This window comes from Rasamsonia byssochlamydoides (genome assembly GCF_041956645.1).
Source record: "Rasamsonia byssochlamydoides strain NRRL 3658 unplaced genomic scaffold VTN77scaffold_48, whole genome shotgun sequence".
In the NCBI taxonomy this organism is placed as follows: Eukaryota; Fungi; Ascomycota; class Eurotiomycetes; order Eurotiales; family Trichocomaceae; genus Rasamsonia; species Rasamsonia byssochlamydoides.
The window spans coordinates 139,993-161,426 of NW_027192431.1; the positions used below are offsets into that span (position 1 = coordinate 139,993).

The 21,434-nt window shown below is 47.1% G+C and overlaps 7 protein-coding genes across 7 annotated transcripts; 3 read left to right on the forward strand and 4 right to left on the reverse strand.

Annotated features, from left to right (window-relative positions):
• Positions 1 to 39: 39 nt before the first annotated feature.
• Positions 40 to 1,457, reverse strand: VTN77DRAFT_6276 (uncharacterized protein; the record flags this gene model as incomplete). Its single annotated transcript, XM_069422536.1, has 5 exons — positions 40 to 353; positions 427 to 878; positions 932 to 1,055; positions 1,103 to 1,229; positions 1,290 to 1,457. The coding sequence occupies 5 exons, from the start codon at positions 1,455 to 1,457 to the stop codon at positions 40 to 42; spliced, it is 1,185 nt and encodes a 394-aa protein (XP_069276238.1).
• A 3,109-nt stretch (positions 1,458 to 4,566) lies between these two features.
• VTN77DRAFT_6277 (uncharacterized protein) lies at positions 4,567 to 5,310 on the forward strand (the record flags this gene model as incomplete). The annotated part of the gene is made up of 1 exon (XM_069422537.1): positions 4,567 to 5,310. The coding sequence occupies one exon, from the start codon at positions 4,567 to 4,569 to the stop codon at positions 5,308 to 5,310; it is 744 nt and encodes a 247-aa protein (XP_069276239.1).
• Positions 5,311 to 6,968: 1,658 nt separating this feature from the next.
• On the forward strand, positions 6,969 to 7,962 carry VTN77DRAFT_6278 (uncharacterized protein; the record flags this gene model as incomplete). The annotated part of the gene is made up of 4 exons (XM_069422538.1): positions 6,969 to 7,075; positions 7,157 to 7,409; positions 7,491 to 7,676; positions 7,774 to 7,962. 4 exons carry the CDS (start codon positions 6,969 to 6,971, stop codon positions 7,960 to 7,962), a joined length of 735 nt encoding a protein of 244 aa, XP_069276240.1.
• A 318-nt stretch (positions 7,963 to 8,280) lies between these two features.
• On the reverse strand, positions 8,281 to 10,374 carry VTN77DRAFT_6279 (uncharacterized protein; the record flags this gene model as incomplete). Its single annotated transcript, XM_069422539.1, has 5 exons — positions 8,281 to 9,148; positions 9,200 to 9,340; positions 9,403 to 9,750; positions 9,835 to 9,932; positions 10,015 to 10,374. 5 exons carry the CDS (start codon positions 10,372 to 10,374, stop codon positions 8,281 to 8,283), a joined length of 1,815 nt encoding a protein of 604 aa, XP_069276241.1.
• A 2,519-nt stretch (positions 10,375 to 12,893) lies between these two features.
• On the forward strand, positions 12,894 to 14,693 carry VTN77DRAFT_6280 (uncharacterized protein; the record flags this gene model as incomplete). The annotated part of the gene is made up of 1 exon (XM_069422541.1): positions 12,894 to 14,693. The coding sequence occupies one exon, from the start codon at positions 12,894 to 12,896 to the stop codon at positions 14,691 to 14,693; it is 1,800 nt and encodes a 599-aa protein (XP_069276242.1).
• A 269-nt stretch (positions 14,694 to 14,962) lies between these two features.
• Positions 14,963 to 15,448, reverse strand: VTN77DRAFT_6281 (uncharacterized protein; the record flags this gene model as incomplete). The annotated part of the gene is made up of 1 exon (XM_069422542.1): positions 14,963 to 15,448. One exon carries the CDS (start codon positions 15,446 to 15,448, stop codon positions 14,963 to 14,965), a length of 486 nt encoding a protein of 161 aa, XP_069276243.1.
• Positions 15,449 to 17,839: 2,391 nt separating this feature from the next.
• Positions 17,840 to 18,342, reverse strand: VTN77DRAFT_6282 (uncharacterized protein; the record flags this gene model as incomplete). Its single annotated transcript, XM_069422543.1, has 3 exons — positions 17,840 to 17,951; positions 18,026 to 18,178; positions 18,263 to 18,342. 3 exons carry the CDS (start codon positions 18,340 to 18,342, stop codon positions 17,840 to 17,842), a joined length of 345 nt encoding a protein of 114 aa, XP_069276244.1.
• Positions 18,343 to 21,434: the final 3,092 nt, after the last annotated feature.

Here is a 21,434-nt window from a genome sequence, read left to right on the forward strand (position 1 = left end):
GCAACCTCCACGATTTGCGTTACATTCTCACTAACGCAGTCAACTGTACTCCACCTCAATAATCCCCTGCGCCTCCCCAGGAGGATACCAGAACTTGGTCACCTTCAACCCCACCGACTCAAACAGCTGCGTCCACTGATCTGCCGACCGCTCCATGCTGCTCAGAAATAGCATCATTATACAGTCCCACATGGACTGCAGCAGCGAGCAGTCCTGGTCAGGGAGGATGAAGTCCTCGACGATCAGCTTCGAGTAGCCCTTCTTCATGGCGGCCTTGATGTTGTTCAGAATGATGCGGCAGTCGTCGTCGGACCAGTCGTGGAGGATGAGCTTGAGGTAGTAGTTGCGGGCGGCTGGACATACAGAATATTGTGTTAGTTGCAGTTAAAGACAGATGCAGTCAATATGATTGAGACAGCAACTGACCTCTCACCGGCTGACCTTCGAAAAGGTCAATCTTGACCCGCTCAATCGACGGATCGAGGCTTTGGACATCATCGATAACGTGAGCGAGATCCTCGAGAACCAGCCTGCCCGGTGCATCGGGGAATTTGCTCTTGAATGCGCCAATTTCATGACCACGCCCGCCAGCAACATCGACCAACAGCACAGCATCATCTCCGCCTTCAAACCCATCAATGATGCGCTCCTGCACCGGAAACCATTCCAGCCAGCTGGTTCTGCTGCCGCGGCTGCCCTCCAGGAAGGTGTTGCACTCCTGCATCGCGATAGGCGTTTTGGAGAGAAACTCCCACAGTGTGTCGTCCGTCTTCTCGGCGAATTGCCAGGGACCGCCCCTAGCGCTGAAGGGGTTCTTGTAGTTGTTGAGTCGGAGGTACTCTGGTAGTTTTGCCACGGAGAGCATGCCGTAGTCGAAGCTGATAAACAAGTGTCAGGATGGAAAACACTCAACCAGGAGAGGGACTCGAACATGAACCTCGTCATGGCAATGATCCTCCGTTCTGTCAGGATCTTCGTCATCGCCGTCGGCACGTACACGCGTTTGCCGGATTCCCCTACATAACCGATTCCCACCAGCAGCCGCAAGAACCGTTCTGTCTGCATCAGTATGAAAGCGACTAGCTTGAATCTGCGAATATACCCGCTAGGATCGGATCAGCTCCTTTTGGCGCAGCCAGTTCCTCCAGCGTGGTCGGACCATCTTTCCTAGTGAGCGTTTCGAAGAATTCAAGATCGACGCCGACCCTCACCGCAAGGGCCTGGGTGGGCTAATAACAATCCTCTGTCAGACCAGTTGAATAATAAGGAAAGGAGCATATAGTACACACTGAGTAGGCGAGTTTGTACGCCGCATCCTCGGGCTTTTCCAACGCGGCTACGAGGCGTTGGGCCGCTTTCAGCGCTTGCACGCGGTCATCTTCGGCGTTGCCAGCCTGGAAAGCAGCGAAGGAGTCGTTGAACTGTTTTGCAAGGGCGCTTGTCTCTTGATCAGTCATGGTTGCGGAAGGAGGATGTGTCTGCAGATGAATGGAAACTAGCTGACTGACTACGGACTGACTGATAATCGCCTTCACCCTACTTATATTACAGCTGGGGTAGATCAGCTGAGCTTCAGACCAGCTGAAGCTGCTTGGCATGTCTTGGCTGGGAGTGTCAGTGTCCTCATAGGATCAATAAACTACCTAGGTAAAGCAGGTATATTACTTAACTTAGTAATTTAATTGCCAGGGTTCGGTTATCAATGCAGATGCAGCAGTGTATCTACCTCCACCAACAGCCTATTTCCCCGCAAAACCAAGATGTATCGATAGGCAGAGAATTACTTGAAGAAATCTAGATATGAAAACTTGTTAATGATGAGAATTCAATACTTGATAGTAATTAGAATTCTCCATTCTTTGATTATTTCTAATAGAAATAATTCTTTAATTTTGATTTGTACTTGCATTAAAATCATTCATGTTGATTCTTCGAATAACAAATTTTACACATAGAATTTTTTTTAACTGATACCTAAAAAGACAATTTATTTTCTGTTACAATAATTATTTTGACAAATATCTCTTAAAATATGACAGGTTCGCAGGAAAGATACGCTCGTGGTAGGAACTCCTGCGTTAGCTCTGTATCTATTCATGATCATTTACAGAACATAGGAGGCGCTTTCCGAATCGAGCAAACAACCTACTCATATCTTGAACAAATGCAGTGATATGCATACCGAGTGCCTCCGTACAAGGATTATAGTATTAATTAGCGTCTCTGTCAACCCCCCGCGTGACCGCACTGACAGTTGACGCTGCCAGTCCAATCCTTATTATCGGATTCGTCAATTGAGTTCCCTCCTACTGACTGACTGTCCGCTGTCATCCTACCGACTAGCAGGGGTTTCTGCAATTGCCAAGACGCCATTTCTCGCAGCTGAAACAGAAGCAGTCGAGATTCCAACTTTCTTGATTTATGCTGCTGTGCCGTGGAAGGATCCTGGGGATGATAGTATAGGAATGTACTGTACATATATACATCACAGTACATCTCTCGACAAGGGTAATCTTGTACGCCAGGATTATTTCCTGTGTGCTATACAGCATGGAGGTAGGTATGGATGTCCATATAACTGGTAGTCAGTCAGTCAGTCAGTCTGCCTGCCTGGTTCTGCTTACGGATAGGATACCGCTGATCCGGGAAGTTTCTTCTCTCAGGCGCTTCCTAGGCGTCAGTATAAGTCAAGAAAATAGGGTGTAGAGGAAGGACAGAATCGTAGGAGGTACATACATACAGGTAAGTTTTTTTTTTTATTTTCTTTCTTATTTTCTTTTCTTTTATTCTTATTTTTATTCTTCCCCCCAGCAGGCGAGTTTTGACATGGTGGGTTGAGTTTGTATTGATATCCGGAGTCGAAGACTTCATCGACATTATGATAGGGTTATCCATACATTTATTTATATCATTGGGAATACCTAGGAGGTTTATAACCTGGTCTTAGGTGTAATTATCACTTCGAAAAGGTTCACCGATACTGCTCGAATTAAATGATGAGTTATGACTTGCTAACTGTACTGTACATGTACACACATGATGTTTAAGGTTTGGACAGTACATCGACATACTAGGTACATACATACGTACCAGGTAGTTTTTGTCTTGTAGGCTGAGCGATATTATAGTATTATAAAAATCTCTCCCCACCGATGATGCTAATATCGCTTCTTGAAACTAGGCGGAGCATTGCTGATGGTGTATAGAATAGATTTGTGGTCTATCTATCTATCTATCTATCCATGCAACATCATAGGATAGATTGCTAAAACTGTGATCGTTTCTCTATACAGTACATCCTATGCCCTAATATCTATATGCCTGGTTACAGATGATGCCAGACTCTCAATAAAATTTCCTGCATGCGATATTGGAAGCCCAATACTGTGAGTATGTGACGCGGTTCTTATCTGTTTTTGTCCTTCACAACCAACCCTCAATGTTCTATTGAACACGGATGAGTATGATAGTTGAGTTCTTCAGCTGTGACAAAACAAACAAAAAATCTATTCACCTATGTTTGCAGAAGATCTCTATATTTGAGACCAAGCCATCGAGGGCTTCCTAAGTAGATTGTGATTAGTGATGGATAGAGTCCTAGATAAATGGATATATTCGAGTAGTAGATTAACCTGAAAGGCTTCCACTATAAACCCCAAATCCGTATCAATTAATTACAGACTCAAAAGAAGACTGTCATACGATCATGGTTGCTCACATGTATTACCCGTCATGATTAGGACCAGTAGGTAACGTTTACCCAGGTATGGGAACTGGCATACGTGTATGTATCTGTGTACTTAAATTCCTGTAGGCAATGAAAATTAATACTTGAGTAATTGGATAAATTTTCATGTTTATATCCATGCCAGTTTTAGCCTAGTCTTGGGTAATCTTGAGGTGGCTTGAATAGAGTACTGCCCTAACTTTGCTTCATCACAGGACATTCCAGGACACAGTAGTAAACAAAGTGGACGGGAGTTAGGCGGGGCAACACCTCTATGTACCACAATCTCTCAAATAGACTAATTTTTATTCAATAGGCCAACAGCATCCATTGGTACCACTAGAATATCCAGTGGGGAGTCCTTGACCGGAAGTGGGTGTATCGGACCACAGTCGTCCGCTCTCCGCTCCACTGTCTACACTTTATATGGGGTACCGAACACAGTCAGGGATGGATCGCGTCTGTGGTGATATTTATTAATTTATCATTATTGTTTAATGTGTAAGGAAGGAAAGAAATATAATAGAATAAACTGGGTTGTTTTTGTTTCATTTTCCATGACCAATTAATTTCTCTGTGGTTAAGAATTGATCTTCGATTGATACTTCGTCTTCTCTCCCTGTCTCTTATCTCTCTCCTTTTTTTTTCTCCTTTTTTTAAGAAAATTATTCCACGCCTATTGAGCATGAATTGAGAGCGGGATTCACTTCAGATTATCACCCCCATTACATCCCTGGACGCTACAGCTACAGCTACATTATTCCTGATCCAGGGTCAATATCGAAGATTCATTGAATTATAGATTGAGCCTGGCTGGGAAAGAAGAGAAGAAGAATACAATGGAAACTGAATACGCCCGTCTCACCGATCTGATCCGCACTCGCGCGCAATCACACCACAAAAAGAGATTTCTCGTCGCCATTGCCGGACCGCCTGGGTCGGGCAAGACCACCATCGCCAAGCAGGTCGTTCGACGGCTAAATGCTTCACCAGCTGGTACACACGTACCGGTCAATGGCAACAAACAGACAGCCGTCCTCGTCTCCATGGACGGCTTTCATCTCCCCCGCGCCACGCTCGACCAGCTTCCCAACCGCGAGGAGGCCTACATCCGGCGCGGGGCGCCCTGGACGTTTGACGTGGATCGCTTCGTGGCGTTCATGAGGGAATTACGTGGATGGGCGGATCGAGAAGACGACGATGAAGACAACGACAAGATCATCTACGCCCCCTCCTTCGACCACGAAGCCAAAGACCCCGTCGAAAAGGGCATTCAGATCCATTTTTCTCCTTCTGACGCAGCAGCCATCCTCGTCATCGAGGGGAATTACCTCCTGCTTGACGAGCCCGGGTGGAGGGACGTCGCTGCGCTGGTCGACTACCGCGTGTTTGTCGATGTCGATCTGAACGCGACGAGGGAACGAGTTGCCCGGAGGCATGTCCGGGCGGGGATTGAGAAGACGATCGAGGACGGATACCGTCGGGTAGACCGCAATGATCTGTTGAATGGGAGGTTGGTCCAGGAGAAGCTGATCCGGCCGGATGTTTTCATTCGAAGTGTGGATGATGTGGTTGATTGTTAAATCGAATAGATCGATTGCATAGAAAGCTGTGCTTGCTGTTATGTGTTCATATTAGCTTGTCGTTAAAAGATGGTGTGTCATATCCTGTCATATCGGGGCCAGAGAGAGATTGCGTCTGTACAGTACATACATAAATATCGTCCTTATTGAACTCCTCCCATTCTATTCTGTCTCTCACCGGTTCCTGTCTGTGGGTACGAAATGAAGGGGTAGTAGATAAGATAACACAAAACCCGGAATGGTGATAGAAAGAAGACAAAAATAATTTAAGTTAATAGAACCAAAGTAAGATATCTTAGGAGATATTATTAATACTGGTCCTTTGTTGGCGCAGCCGATACCTAGTTCAGATTCACCAAGAAGCTGGTGCCATGGTGCCTCTTTTTGGCCGAGTCTGCATCATCCTTACTATAGTTGAAAGGGTCAATAGTTCGTTATTATTATTGCCATAGGAAGTATTATTAGCCTAGTATATTTCTCTACTTCTACCCTTATTCTAGAACTACAGATCTACATCTCATTGCCACGACTATCAATCTTTCGATAGACACAACAGTATATTAAGTAGAAAATAGGAAAGGGAAGACAAAAACGAGATAAAATGCTAACCCAAACCCTATAAGAGTTCACTATTACTTAAAGTGAGCATGGATTATTAATTATCATTGTTATATTTCACCTCCTTTTTTTTGATATCATCTTTCTATTTTCTCGATAAACTAAATGAACGGTACTATATAGAAAGATACTCCAACGATGATTGCAGCAATATTATGAGGTATCATGTTGATAATAGTATTGGGTAAATTATTACTAATTTCTGACCATTAATATAGATTCCAAAGACTGTATACGATGTCTTGAAGACTTTAACCTCTTTAATTCTTGTGTGATCTTAATCAGTATGGCAGGGATACAACTTTGTTATCGGGGGAAAGGGGATTGCGGAAAACAACTAGGAATGTACTCTACATAAAATAGGGACAGGGTAGAGAACAATAGTCCAAGCAAAAAGCCTTTTAAAAAATAATAGAGTGCAGTAGCGGGATAGAACGAACCTCAGATACGTACATACCTACATAGTTCCTATTGACTAATTTGTTCCATACAAAGTAGATCACAGAGGGCTCAGCACTCCAAAGAAATAGCCTCTCTCGCACAAGACAAGAAAGAGACAAGCTGATTAATGTCCAGGACCATTCATACAATTTATATTTATAGCTTGCGCCAGTATTCTCAAAATACAGAGAATGGGAGACAACATTTTTTTTTTCTTGTTTGTTTGTTTTGCGTTTTAGAGAGCATCTGCCCTCAACCAGTCGAATAATCAATCCACTATAGGAAGCACTTCGAATGCGAACAACGCATAGGCCAAGGAGCGCATACCTGTGCAGTACATACATACTTCGCTTTAGTAGGACGAAATAATCCAAATCACAGTGCAGAGCCGTATAAGCTCCCCTTCCTCGTCCATAAACCTAATATCCTCAGCGGCCATCACGTGCTCCCCGTATCCGTATATCGTCATCATTATCAGTCATTACTATCATATCATATCATATCATATCAATCATATCACAATCGATCATATCACGCTTCTACAATTGCTTATCGACCAGCCTTTCTTTTCTGCCAGTACATCCCATCCAACAAGAACAATGCCTCTGCCATTCCCACACGCCGGCTACTCGGAAGATGTCGTCCGGAGAGTGCGCGTCCTCTTCGGCGGCAAGTTTGTGGTTGACGCGCAGAGGCCTAAGCTTGTGTATGTACTGCACATATGTTGGTGCAAAACATGTTCTGTGCACATTACGGATGTCTGATGGTATTAATTAATATCTACCAGCTGGGAACACCCCTCCTACCCCATCTTCTACTTCGCCAAATCAGACGTCTGTCTGGACAACCTCCAGAACGCGAAAACCCGGACCACGGCAGAGATCTACGACCTCGTTGTCGGCGATCGCGTGGCAGCCGGCGCGGTGACGGTGATTCAGGGGGGCGATTTCCACGATCTCGTCAAGGTGGCATTCGACAAGGCGGATGCGTGGTTCGAGGAGGATGAGAGGATCTATGTGCATCCGAAGGATCCGTATAAGGTTGTTCCTCGTGCTTCTTCGTCAAATTATGCACGGGTTAATTTGTATATGGGTGAAATGGTTAATATGTAATTGCTCCAGCGGATCGACATCCTCCCATCCTCAAAGCATATCCGCGTCGAGATCGATGGCGTCGAGGTCGCCAATACGAAAAAGCCCAAACTGCTCTACGAGACGGGCCTGCCGATACGGTCGTATATCCCCATGACAGACGTCCGGCTGGACTTGCTCACGCCGTCTGATCGCGTCACCTCGTGTCCGTATAAGGTCAGTTTCCTAATCCCTCTTTTCCCCTATTACCTTCTCTTTACTTCCGCTTTATCTTGACCTCAATCCCATATTAATTTAATCTGTGCCTTTCCAGGGCGACGCAAACTACCTTGAGGTGCACCTCCCCTCGCCGAAGAAGACGAAAGAAGGCCTCGTATGGTGGTACAAAACGCCGACGGTGGAATGCGCCGGGATCAAGGGGCATGTGGCGTTTTATGACGAAGAGGTTGATGTCTGGGTGGATGGGGTGAAGCAGGAGCGGCCGGTGAAGAAGTCCTCTTAATTAAGCTAAGAAAAGAGAAGAGAGAAAAAATTGTGCTTTATGTGCATGTATATGCGATATACTTCCTGGTATTCTAGGTCAATTACTAGAACGTATTTGGTTTTCGTTCGAGTCTGATACTTATCCGTCACTCGAAGTTCGCAGGGGTAGACCTGCCTGGAAGACTTGTCGACTGTGTTAGAGTATTCAGATGCCATTTGTGCTTGCCTGCGTGTACCAGGGTACGCTGTACCAGACACCAGCATACTGATACTGTCTTGCTAATGTATATCTCTATCTGCCGCGACTGCCCCCATTTCAGCCATTCTAATGTCATGACTACGTTCTCTGCGACGCCGATAGCAGCTCAGTCCCTGTCGTCGTCGCCCCCTGAGTCGTCCGAGTCTGCGACGTCAACTCGATCATATCCGCTGGATCAGCATCATTCTCATCAGCCCATCCCTCCCGCTCATCCTTGACCAGTCGAACGAACAACACGTCCAGCAACAAGGCGATTGCACTAATCCCCACCCCAAAGAACAACGCCGCTCTGTACCCCATGATCCGGTCCAGTCCGCGTCGACCAACCTGGGTTTCGATAGTCGACGCAAACCCCAGCCCCAGACTGGTGCCGTACAGATTCAGCGTCCCAATCAGGGACCCGGCAACACCCTGCTGGCTCCGTCGGACGGAGTTGCTGGCGATAATCTGGGCGGCTGTGTACACGAGGTCTGGACAGAAGGACGAGAGAATGACCGAAGGGAACACGTGCGACCAATACAGGTTCGTGATAGTGTTCGTCTGCGACGGCATGGTCGCCATCAGCAGGTCGGCCGCGAGAATCGTGACGGTACCGATGGCCAGGATCCATTGCGCGGCCAGGCGTGGAATCAGCCAGCCGGCGAGACAGGCGGCGATGGTGCCGAATATGACAAACGGCGTCCAGGCCAGCGCGAACTGAAGCAGGGTGTAGTGCCAGATCTCCTGCAGCCAGAGGACCTGATACCAGATGAGCGTTCCGTTGGCCATGTAGTTCAGGAGCGAGACGAGGATCAACGCGGCAAATGACGGCGCCTGGAAGATGTCCAGCGGCATGATTGGATAAGGGATATAACGCTCCCAGATGGTAAACGAGATGAAGAGCAGGATGGACACGATTAGCAGCGCGATCTCATATGGCGTGGCCCAGCCCACACCAGGTGCTTGACTGTGAATTGTCAGCTGACGTACATGTCCTGTATAAACACGCCAAACTTACTTCCACACAAAGTTGAATACAATTAGGGCGCTGGTTCCCAGTCCAGCACCGATCCAGTCAATCTTTCCCCCTCGATCGACAGGGACCTCCCGGGGAAGAAGAGCCCAGAGGGCAGTGGCATTACAAGCGCCGAGAATGGCTCTAACGGGTCATCATGGATAAGTACATATATTTCGCGTGGAACCATAGAGAGGAACACTCACATAAAAACAAATAGCCACTTCCACGCGAGATTATCGACGAAAGGGCCTAAAAGAATCGCCCCGAGATACCCACCCAGTGGTCCTGACGCGCTGAAGAATCCCAGACTCAGATTTCGCGTGCGACCAGGGGGATTCGTGATAGCAAGCATGGCGACTGCGTTGGGCATGATGAAGGCTCCCCCGATGCCCGACAGTGCTCGCAGGGCTGTAAAGGCGATGAAACGGTCACAAAACGCGCAGGCGAGGGTGCAGACAGTCAGCCAGGCACCGCCGGCCAGCAGCAGGTTTTTGTGTCCGTACACGGCGCCCATTCGGCCGCTCATCAGGACGAAGGTTCCTTGTGTGAGGCTGCAATCATCAGCAAGTCATCAAGTCTGACGTTATCAGCGGACATAGAGGGGAGAAGAGTCGACAGATTGACGACAAACTTACGGATACGACGCCGCAATCCACGTCGCTTGCGTCCCCTTTGCACCCAGCAACTCACTCAGTCGTAATCCGCCCGCAATGCCGACAAAATTCGCAATCATCTGTTTGCAGCTAGTCAGATGATGATCCTAGATGAATCTTTTGATGAAACTCCGGAATCGACTTGATAGACATGCCACCGACCTGGACAAGGTTGCTCATGATGATCAAGATGGTGATGGCCGTCCGGCGAGACTTGTTCATCACATTCAGCGGCGCGACATCGAAAACCCGCCGCATAGTCTCGGGGGATCCGTCTTGAGCCTGTAGGGGTGCGATGGCATTGACAGGGTCGGAATTATTATTTGCGGCGACTAGTACAGGTGAGTGCTCGATTGAAACTTGAGGGTAGCTTCCTCCTGCTGCTGGCAGAGAGGAGAAAGAGTCAGATTCCTGTTGTTGTTCTACCACCGGAGGCGGTGGCAGAGCAGATTGTGGCTCTGGCTCTGAGACCTCCTCTATCAGGCCATGCCGTATGGTGGCCGCATCGACGAGGGCAGACATTGCTAGTTTCTATCTGATCTGGAATTGAAACTGGGATCAAAGCTCAAGGAGAGTGAGGATATATGTCTGCGGCATGTTGACTGCAGCATTTGATCAAGCGCTGAATAAATAAAATCCTGGGTCGAGATAGCTGGCGTGTTCAGGTGACCACTGCAATTGGCACTTGCATACAAGTACGGAGTAGTTAGTAATAGTAATAGAGTAATTGACTGACAGCATTTGCCGTGTGACCCATCATGTCAATACACATGCGTGGGCTGTACAGGATAGGGCTGGCATTTCTAAGAATCGTGGTCGAGAACGTGTCGGACTACCTGATAAGGAAAAGACAAGGGCGCAACATTTCCATTTTTGAGAGGCACCGCCTGAGTACTCGCTGAGCATAGGGAAGGTAGGTAGGAGTAAGCAATAAGCTAGCGCCAGTTAAACGAAGTAGAATATATGTATACCACCAGGACAGGAAAGTTTTCCGGTGTCGTTAATTTTAGGTGAAACGTTACTACGGAGAAGATATCTAGCGTTCGGGTAACTTGCCTTCTACGTAACCGTATGGTTATCGCAAGATGCATGACACTCTTTATTTTTAACCTGCCCACTAATAATAGCAACAGGCATAATCAACTAGCCTACGTGTAAATCCAATCTTGTACTCATAAATAAATGTTCTATCTATATTACAACCTCTATCTAACCAACAACCAACTTTTATTCTCAACAACCTGTTACCTTCTTCTTTCTTGCCTCTATCATGACAAGATTGACCAAGGAATAATTATGACCAAGAAAGGAAACCAAGCCTGAATTAATTGTAATAATTATGTTATCTGCAATGCTTGGTTGTCCAAGCAAACGTAGATACATAACTCGGTAGGTATGTATGCACTTGGTCTTTTTTTACCACTCTGAGTACTCACTCGCCATCCTAGGTAATATATTTTTATTATTTATTGCGATTTTTCAATTGACTTAGTTCTTAATCTTAAATGGAATCCACTGCACACTGAAATGGCGAATCTGAAGTTTCTATCTACCAAGAATTACAAGAATTCGGCCTGCAGATAGACGCAATTTGTGGAATGTGAGTGAGTAAACACACGCACCCAAAAAAAGAATGAGAAAAAAAAGAAAAGAAGCGAAATAAACGAACACAATGGCAAGTGACAGCCGTTTCTAATACCTGTGTATAAGGTAAGTTTTCCTTCTTGTTTTTTTGGGGGTGGTTTTTTTTTCTTTCTATCCTTCGTTTGCAAGCAAATCATTCCTCGGGCTACCACGCAATACTTCCACCGAAACAAAAAAGAGTAAGATGACGACATATCACATCTCTAAAGCCATCCATCCGTATACATCCTACAAGATGATGATTGTGATGATGATGATGGTGGTGGAAAACTGTAGGTACTATAGATACGAAGCCCAGTACTCCCATATCGAAAATTTTCACTGAATCTACTTACTTAATAATGATAATTAATTATCTAGAGCTTCTTCATTTGTAGAAATCTGGCACCCATAAGTAATAAATTCTGCATGTAATCTTGGCCTCCTTACTTAACCTCTTATTTTTATTATTATTATTTCATCTGTACGGACTCTTTCTGGCCTCGATTTCTTCACTCTTCTCCATAATTAAGTTTCTTTTCTTCTTCATTTGCTTCTTGATTTTTTTTTTCAGGTAATCTCAGTCTCAGTCTCTGTCACCTTTTTTGACTTGTATTTCTTTCCAAAAAAAAAACTCTCTTAATTAACACCTCTTCTAATCATGAGCTTTAGTACCAACTTATCTTCTCTCTCTAATAGTAATTAGGGTCTGACTTTATTGTGTAACCTGTTAAATCTTAATCTATCCTTCATTCTATTGTTAGTCCAGTGTATGCAATCCCTGCTTTATTATCGTTAGTCACATACCCTATCTCTCTGTTGTGTCACAGAGTCTATCCTTATTAGGGAAGTTCGGTTTCGGTCCATACCTAGACAAAGACATAACCAGCGCCTACCTACCTTCCTAAGAACCGAAATAGGTAAGTACCTGGTAAGTCCCTGGAATGATAAGCGCCTTTATGCACTGTTCGAACAGGGTTTGCGTCCGCCGACCGCCAATAGAGTGAATGACATGTCTGTCGCGTTGGCGCTATTATCACTATTGCTTTGCCGCTGTCCAGGGTCCATGGAATAGTTATTGATGAGGCTTGCTTCTTTAAACCAGGAGCGCGATCACCAGTCAACCTTTTCTTCCTCCTTAAACGAAACACTCTGAGTGGCCGTCAAATAAATGGGCGAGAATGATAACACTTCTCTTTTAACCAGTCCAGTGGAATCCTATGCTTGGGGCTCTGCGCCGCATTTTTACCGGAAGAAATAACCCTGCATATGCGCCAAGGGTAAAAATACTCCAAAATTGAACGGTAAAAGGCGAGAGAAGAAGCCAGTCTTTCCTTCAAGGTAGCGTGTCTCTCCGCCAGAAGAGAGAAACGTACGACGGTGTCTCCCTTTTTATAATTTTTACTCGTCGACTCGACATGATATTCCCCAAACGCAGGTCGCTTGTGTGTATACTCACCGCTCTACTTCTTCTCCTTTTGTACCTTATCTACTCTGAAGATATCGCTCTCTCGGTCTATCGAGGGCTTTTGTCAAAGCCAGTGGAACCCCCCATTATAACAGACTCGTCAGACCAAAAGGACCCTATAGAGAACAAAGCATCTTTCTGGAGAACGGTGCCGGTGCGACATCCCGTCACCTCCCTGCGGGCTCTTCCTACGGGCAAACCCCTTGCGCTGCCCAAAATCCAAGCCAAATTTCCCCAAGAGCCTTCAGAGCGACGTCAGCAACGCCTGCGCCGACAGAAAACGGTCAAAGATGCCTTCACCCGGTGCTGGTCTTCTTATAAATCGCTGGCCTGGAAGATGGACGAAGTGACACCCCTCAGCGGCTCATCGCGAAACACGTTCGGGGGATGGGGCGCCACGCTGGTCGACAGCCTGGATACGCTCTGGATCATGGGCATGCGCGACGAGTTCCAGGATGCTGTGGCAGCTGTCGTCGAGATCGACTTCTCTACTACCGCGCTCGCCACCATCAACGTGTTTGAGACCAACATCCGCTACCTGGGCGGGTTGCTCTCCGCATACGACCTAAGCCATGACCGGCGACTCCTCACCAAGGCCATCGAGGTCGGCGATCTGCTGTACGCCGCGTTCGACACGCCCAACCGCATGCCCATCACGCACTGGGACTTGCACAAAGCAGCGCGTGGAGAAGAAGACCAACAGGCAGGCGAATGGGATGCAGTGGCGGCAATCGGCTCGTTCACGCTCGAGTTCACGCGCCTGTCGCAGCTCACCGGTGACGCGAGATGGTTTGATGCTGTGCAGCGCCTCATGGAGACATTCGACGAGCAGCAGAATCGCACCAAACTGCCGGGCATGTGGCCGCTGATGGTGAGTGCGCCGCAGGCAGACTTTACGCAAGACACGACCTTTGGGCTTGGGGCGCTGGCAGATTCGATGTACGAGTATCTGCTCAAGACGTACGCGCTGCTCGGCGGTCTCGAACCGATGTATAAAAAGATGTACGAGGTGGCCATGCAGACTGCTATCGAGCACAATCTCTTCCGTCCGATGGTGCCGGACGAAAAGGACATCCTGATTGCAGGGGTTGCTGTAGTCACTATCGACGACAGCGGACAGACCAGAACCAGGCTCGACGCGCAGGGACAACACCTAGTCTGCTTCGCTGGGGGCATGTTTGCCCTCGGGGGGAAGCTCTTCAATCTGCCGTCTCACGTCGAGCTTGCACAGAAGCTGGTCGACGGCTGTATCTGGACATACCGGGCCATGCCAGTTGGGATCATGCCCGAGACCTTCTCCATGGTGCCGTGCCAGTCAGTAGACAACTGTCGATGGGACGAGCAGACGTGGAAACAGCAGGTCTTGTCGAGAGCGGACCCGGCGGCAGTGCAGGACATTCGCCTACCTCGAGGCTTCACGGCCATTACGGACAGGCAATACTTGCTACGTCCAGAAGCAATCGAGAGCGTCTTCATTCTGTACCGCGTGACCGGACGAGAGGACCTGTTGGACGCAGCGTGGGACATGTTCGAGGCGATCCAGAAACAGACGACAACGACGGTTGCCAATGCGGCGTTGAGTGACGTGACGGTGACAGACGGGCATGCGCCGCAGAACGACTCGATGGAGAGTTTCTGGATGGGCGAGACGCTGAAGTACTTTTATCTCATCTTCAGCGAGCCCGACCTGATCAGCCTGGATGAGTATGTGTTCAACACGGAAGCCCATCCTTTTCGAAGGCCAATATAGCCGTAGTTTGGCAGAAGAAATGAACATTGATTGTCTTCATGGCTGGTTTATAAAAGTGAAGATGTAGCACCCCAGCTATGTATGTGATACCTACCTGAAAGGATCTTGAATTGTATCCTCCTACATTAAAATACTTGTCTTACTAGTACTGCTTAATTATTAAGCTAGCTTAGGTAAAAGCTACAATATATACGTACACACATACTCAAACAGGACTCATTCTGTAGTAGGTGTACTTACTTGTGCTGGCAAACTCAGTCGAGAAATCCTCACATCCACATTTCGACATTAATCACTTCAGACTCCACCTCAGCCTTCACCACACCGTTCCCCACCTGGAAGACTCTGGCCATGAGCGTGTACTCGCCAAGGACTCCCAGGTATGAAGGCCAGTCAATCGAAACGTCCGCAACACGGGTCTGCATCTGGTACGGGGCGTTGTACGCGGGTTGCACCCTCACATGGTTGATGTAGCGGTATTTGCAATCCAAGACATGCTCGCGAGGCACTCCTCCCGGAGGGGTCGTGGTAGGGATGGCGAGGAGGTCAAGCTGCATGGTCATCCCCTCTTCGAGGCGCCAGTAAGTCGCAGTCCCGGGGTGTTGTACGAGTTGAAAGTCCAATCTGCCGAACACTTCCCGTCGTCCAAAGACGGTTCTGGTTGGTCCCCCGCGGACAAACACGATCCTGAAAGGCTGTGGAGTTGCTGGCTCCACTGGTGTCCATCTGATGAATTGTCCTTGCTGTGCAGCCATGATGAAGACGTGAGTCAGGTCTGGACTTGCGGTAGGTATTGTATGTTAGGACATTGGTATCCACGTGGAGAAGAAGTTGGCCAAGTCGATATGTATGTCGGGCCAAGCTGCAGCTGACGTTGGTGAAGAAAAAAAAAGGCAGTCTATATATACGGGGTTGGAGAGGTTGATATAGTAGCAGATGCTGGCAGTTTCCAGCAGGGTTGAGCGTCTCATCGGCTCGTTCCTTCATATTCAGTATTCTGTCGACCTGGGCCGTCACAATCAGATGGATTGATGGAGTCTATCGAAAAGACAATGACAGTATAGCGGTCTTTCCGGTTTCGAGTTTTTGTTCTCTAACAATGAGTCAAGGCATTTAATTCCTTCGACGGCTTGTCCATCAATTATAATCAGAGTATAGTAGATAATAGGTAGAGGGAAAAAAAAAAGTACACCTCCTACTAGTCAAAGTAATATATCACCCCGCCTTCTCCGGACAGGGACGAAACAAGATGGGAGGACACAAAGTTGTTAAATGAAGATTAATTGAAAAAGGAGAAAAGGAAAGATGATGGGTGTAAACCTAAAGTTAGGGTCAAATGACAAAGAGCATTGTTTGTTTATTATTTACCAGAGAAAGCAGAGAAAGCAGAGAAAGCAGAGAAAGCAGAGAAAGAAAAGAAGAAGGAAAGAAGAAGGAAAACAGAAGAATAAAAAGAAACAGAAAAAGGTCAATCAAAAGGCAATTAATCCACCAGGGCACTAGATTAGATGCAACAAGTCCGATCACATTCATGATGTATAAACTATCTATCTACCTAAACATTAATCACACTATGAAGGTAGGCATATATCAATCAAATCAATAGTTTGGCTCATTTAGGTCACTACCGCTATCTATAGCTTGCTCATGTCATGTCATGCCATGTTGTGTTGCACTCACCTGCCTCCTGCTAAGTAAGTATGTACCTAATACATGTGCATGGCCTGAGGCTGGTGTGATCAGTATTATGTACAGACTTAGGTACTCCAAGTCTAAAACAGAAAAAAGGAAGTGGTGCCTCACCTTGAAAGAGGAAAACAAAACAAAAAAAAAAAGATAAGAAGAAGAAGGTTGTCAACAAAGACAATAAAACGATAGAATTTTCAATTGGACTAGATCTCCTAGTATTATGACGGAGAGAAACAACCGTAATTAGGATCAAAAAAAAAGCCATCAAGAAAAATATATAAAGATAAGGGGAAAAAAAAACAGGCTAATTTCAAGTCCCAAAACCAAACATACCTGATCAGCTTCCATCTTCCTTTTGTCTCAGGCAAATATTTGCTTGGTTTCACGGGTGAGATTACTACAACCTACAACCCCTAGGCGCTGAGAAAGGTGACGCATAGGCAATAAGAATAACATTGCTCAAAAATTCTGCAAAGCAGTCAGCCCGAGCTTTTCACCCCTGCCTCACCTAGACTAGACACTTAGATAGATAGATACTGCCGCTTCAACAGGGTTGAGCTGGGACCTTGTTTATATTTATGTAAACTGTGCTCAGTGCCCACCTATCCTTTGTTGATGGTTACTCTCACACTGATCTTTTTTTTTTTGGTAATTAATTTCTAACTAAGCAGTCGTCAGTCAGTCAATCAGTCAAGTCCCTGATCCATAATACCTAAAATATCTGAAAAAGAGAGAGGATAGAAAAAATGAGGTGAGGTAGCAATATTAGGTCAGTCCTCTCCAACCACAAAGAAAGAAAGAAAGAAAAATAAAATCGGGTAAAATAAACTAAACAATGGAGAAAAAAGTTATCCCGCATTCCTGCTTTTATTTATTTTTGTTATTGTTTTTCTTTTACTCTGTTCTCTAGAGACAAGCCTTGTGTATGGCAAGCCATTGTATTGCATTGCGTTGCGTTGCATTGTGGTATGATCCTGCAATAGCAACAGCAGCTAGTCTCTCTCTCTCTTGTAATTAATTAATTAACCAATTTGGTGCCTACTTAAAATTAATATTAATTAATTAACGTGGAATTTGATTGGGTTGCTAAAGGACATAAAAGCAAGCTAGGTAATTAGTTTCGTTACTTATTTCGAAAAATATATTTATATCGGATAGGTTATGTCTGTTAGGGTAGGTGCGTTCGTACGTGGTTATTATGGAAAATCTTGCTATTCCAAAGAGAATGAATGAATAATCGCACAAGTTGTTCATGAATATAAATAAGTACATACATACATACATTTATCTATCATACTATAGTCCAATGATAGATACTATTACAATTGAAAAAATAGTAATACTTCAATTTACATTCACCTCTCAAGCACGACCTGATAATATATATATTTTATTCTCCACACTCATATACCCTCTCTTCAACTCGAAACAATCTTGCTCGCTCTATTTCGACCTACTTACTCCTCAACAGGCCGCTGACTCTCCTCATACATAGCATTGCTCAACTGAGCTAGTTTCTCCTGCGCCGATTCCTTGGCGTCTTCGGATACGCGGGGGTTCTTTGTGGCTCTGATGGACGTCACGTCTTGTCAGCTGGTCTGTTGCACAGTGCAGTAGCATTGAAACAGGGAGGCTGGACTCACGCCTTCAGTCCCCCCTGCACCCGACTCGGTTCCTTGGACGGGTTCCTCATCGCGTAGAGATCGTGTCTGGGCTCGTCACCGCCCAATTGGTTGTCTAGCACGTCTTTGGCGTTCTTCTTCGCTTCTTCTGAGACACGGGGGTTGTTGAGCGTTCTACGCGTTGTGTCAGTGGTATGTATCGATAAGATACAGATAGATGTAGATACAGATATCTACACCCGACGGATTCAAACATACGCTTTGTACCCGCGCATCGCATTGACGCGGTCTTCTGGAGAAGGGCCGGTGGGATCTAGGTCCTCGAATGGAGCAGCCATGATAATAGTTGTCAGTCCCTAGAAAGGATATGAGAAATGTAATATAGTATCGTATTGTATCGTATCGCTTGCTCTGCTTGATTCCAACAAGTTGTACACAAGCAAGTCACATCGGTAGATGATTCCTAGATGATTCCTTCCAGCAGACTCAGCGAACCTTAGACATTTATGCGAAGTGCCACTTGCTTAGCCACCGCGATGGGTGGCCAAGTATCAGAATGGATGGATGGTCATCACGGCGTCATATGCTCGTCATGAAGACCTCATCCTGTTGTTTGGTTGTGTCCGTCTGTCAGGTTCATAATCAAGCTTGTCGCCGTCGCCAAGTGCTGGATGTCTGCGATTGAGAAAATCGATAGTCCAAGGTTACTTGTCAATCGAGCAGCGAAGATCGATGATAACAAGATCCGATCTTTCCTAAATAGGTTGTCACACAAGCTCATAGCGATCACTTGACCAGACTCAGACCATTGCATGCTACACAGATATATTCGTCTCAGCTCACCAAGACAACAAGACGAGCGAAGTAGTCTTCTGATGCAACGTAGCCATCTCCTGGCGGAAGCTCGCCGCCTGATGACGTGCCGCAAAAGTTAATCGTCGAGGGAAGATGACATCTCACCCTCCATCAGCCGGGTTGATGTCAACATTGCGTTGGGTGCCGTTCCAGGGAGGCGGACACATAAATACTTGCGTGACAAAACGATATCCATCATCTAGAGGACTTGTTAATTTTCTTCTTCCACACTCTGCTCGCCGTATATACGTATCCTACAGTAAATCACACTTGTCAAAACTCATATCATGTCGAACCCCGAGGAAAGAGACGCAGAAGACCGCTACGAGGCCGAGAATGACCCGTCCCCCGTGCCGGGCACACCGGAGCAGGACGACTCGTACCTGCGCGATACGCGTCCGGAGTTGAATCGCATCAACCCGGTCGTGCCGGACAAGGCTCCCTACGACGATCCGGTGCAGCCTCCGTATTCCAACTCGGATGAGCAGCTAGGTGAGTGCACTGTTTCTTCAGTCGACACGACAGACACTAACTCCCTACAGAACAAGATGAGAAGGAGGCGATCGATCAATCCAACATCTTGCCCGGAGACCGGCTCCGCCACGCGAAGCCGCGCACAGCCAACAAGTACAACGAGGGTCCAGCCGAGGATGACCTGCCCCAGGACGTTAGAGACGGCCTCCAAGGACGGTCTGCGACCAGACGGGTGATGCAGTAGGCTCCGCTGCGCCGCTTACTCATCTTGTTTGGACCGTATATACTGTACGCTGTATAACTTAATACCCCTGAAAACCCGGTGGGGAGACTTTCTCGCAACGACTGGCGGGTGTGATGGATGTGGTGATGGATGTCTTTACTATTAAAGGAGCAGAAACGAAACGAAACGAAACTGACTGTACATTATGGTTGGCCTGTAGAATAGCTGTTGTCAATATTAGAATTAGACTTCATATAATATGACTTCACAGAACAATACCACCGAGGTCCAGGGCGAGTCGACAGGTCTAGAACTGAAGATCGTCATCTGAATTCAGCCTGCTTATCTAAGCCGGAGTGTTTGCCCTGTTTGTTGCAGTCACGGGGCAGTCACGGGGTCTTCGTCGGCAAACTCATTTGCCTGTTATTCCATGGAGCACTCCGTACTACACTCCCTGGCGACTAGCATCGGCAATTCCCACCTCTGCTGCGAGTCACCTCGATCCCGAAGTAGTCGAACCTCTGAAATCGATAGAAATCGATAGGGGAGAAATCATGTGCTTGGACTCCGGAGGTATGGTCGGGACTCTCTCCAGCAGGGAGGAGAAAATTCTCCATCGAGTGCCGGTGACCCGTGGAACAGCTGGCTGGGAACTACACAGCTTATCCGGTGGGACGGTGGCTCTGCGTCATTTCTGTGAGCCCAAAGAGCTGTGAATAGTGGTCTGTGGAGTATGGATTGCACAGGATATTGAGCAGGATCAAAGAGTGGCGGTTGGCTCCATTTGCTTCCATATGGCTTGTACAGTACTCCGTACGGAGCACAGAACACCTAGGTGCATTTCTGGTCACTGCTGTATCACTCCTGTGGCTGCTGGCTACCGTCAGATCCGGCCTGAGGCTTACGCCGATGCACGTGTGGCTGCCCCGGTCTGCCGGAGGAAAATTCTGAGTATCGACTACTGCCGACCTTCCCTCCGGTGACCGTGTGAGCTTCGCCATTGGACAAGTTCTGGGACAAAGCGATATTTTTGTCAGCCGGTGCATAAAATAATACTCCGTAATTCAGGAGGATTCATCAAGCGTAGCATCCAATCAGTGTGGCTGTGTCACCTGCCCGACTATGGTCTTATTGCAACGCCGACGAGTCCGAAGTGCTGGTGATAATATTATTTGCGTGCTATCCTTGGATCATGGCGACTGATCATGACTCGTGGCAATAATCATGCCGTGGTACTGGAATGGGTGGTTGCTGTCAGCGAGTAGTGTTCTGTACTCGTACTCGTCTCAGGTCTGAGCGTATCAGTCTTCTGGAAGAGTGGCGGATGTTATCGTCGTGGCAGGTGGGACAGACTCCGGCGCCGTCCCTTCAAAGAAGGCTATTTTCGGTTATCGGGCTGCTCCCGGATCGGCACGGTGACAAGTTATTTTTATGGCATGCCAAGGACGAACCCACTGAGGTAAAATTCAGAGTTAGCTTTCAGTGATGTCGTTGAACAGCTGAAAGAAATCAGCAAAGGCAATGAAAATCACTTTGATCCTGACTCCTGAGATGCACCCTCCTGGACCAGTCTGTAGGATTTGTTTCATGTTTCGCCTGTGGCCCCGGCCGCCCCAGGATCAAACACTGGCCAGTGGTCTCGGGGCCAGCTCATGCCAGTCAGAAGCGATCGAGGGATCGAGAAGTGGAGGTCTGGTCTGGACTCGATGCGCTGTGCGTGAGATGCTCCACCGAGGCGTCGCGCCCCGAACAACGGTTGGCGCCACTGAGCCACGACGCAGACATTCTGCAACGTCGTCCAGGCACTTCAGCACTGTGATTCGCGAGACTGGTCAACTAGGTTAGCCATGCTGCTGCAACATAAGGATATGGCTCTGA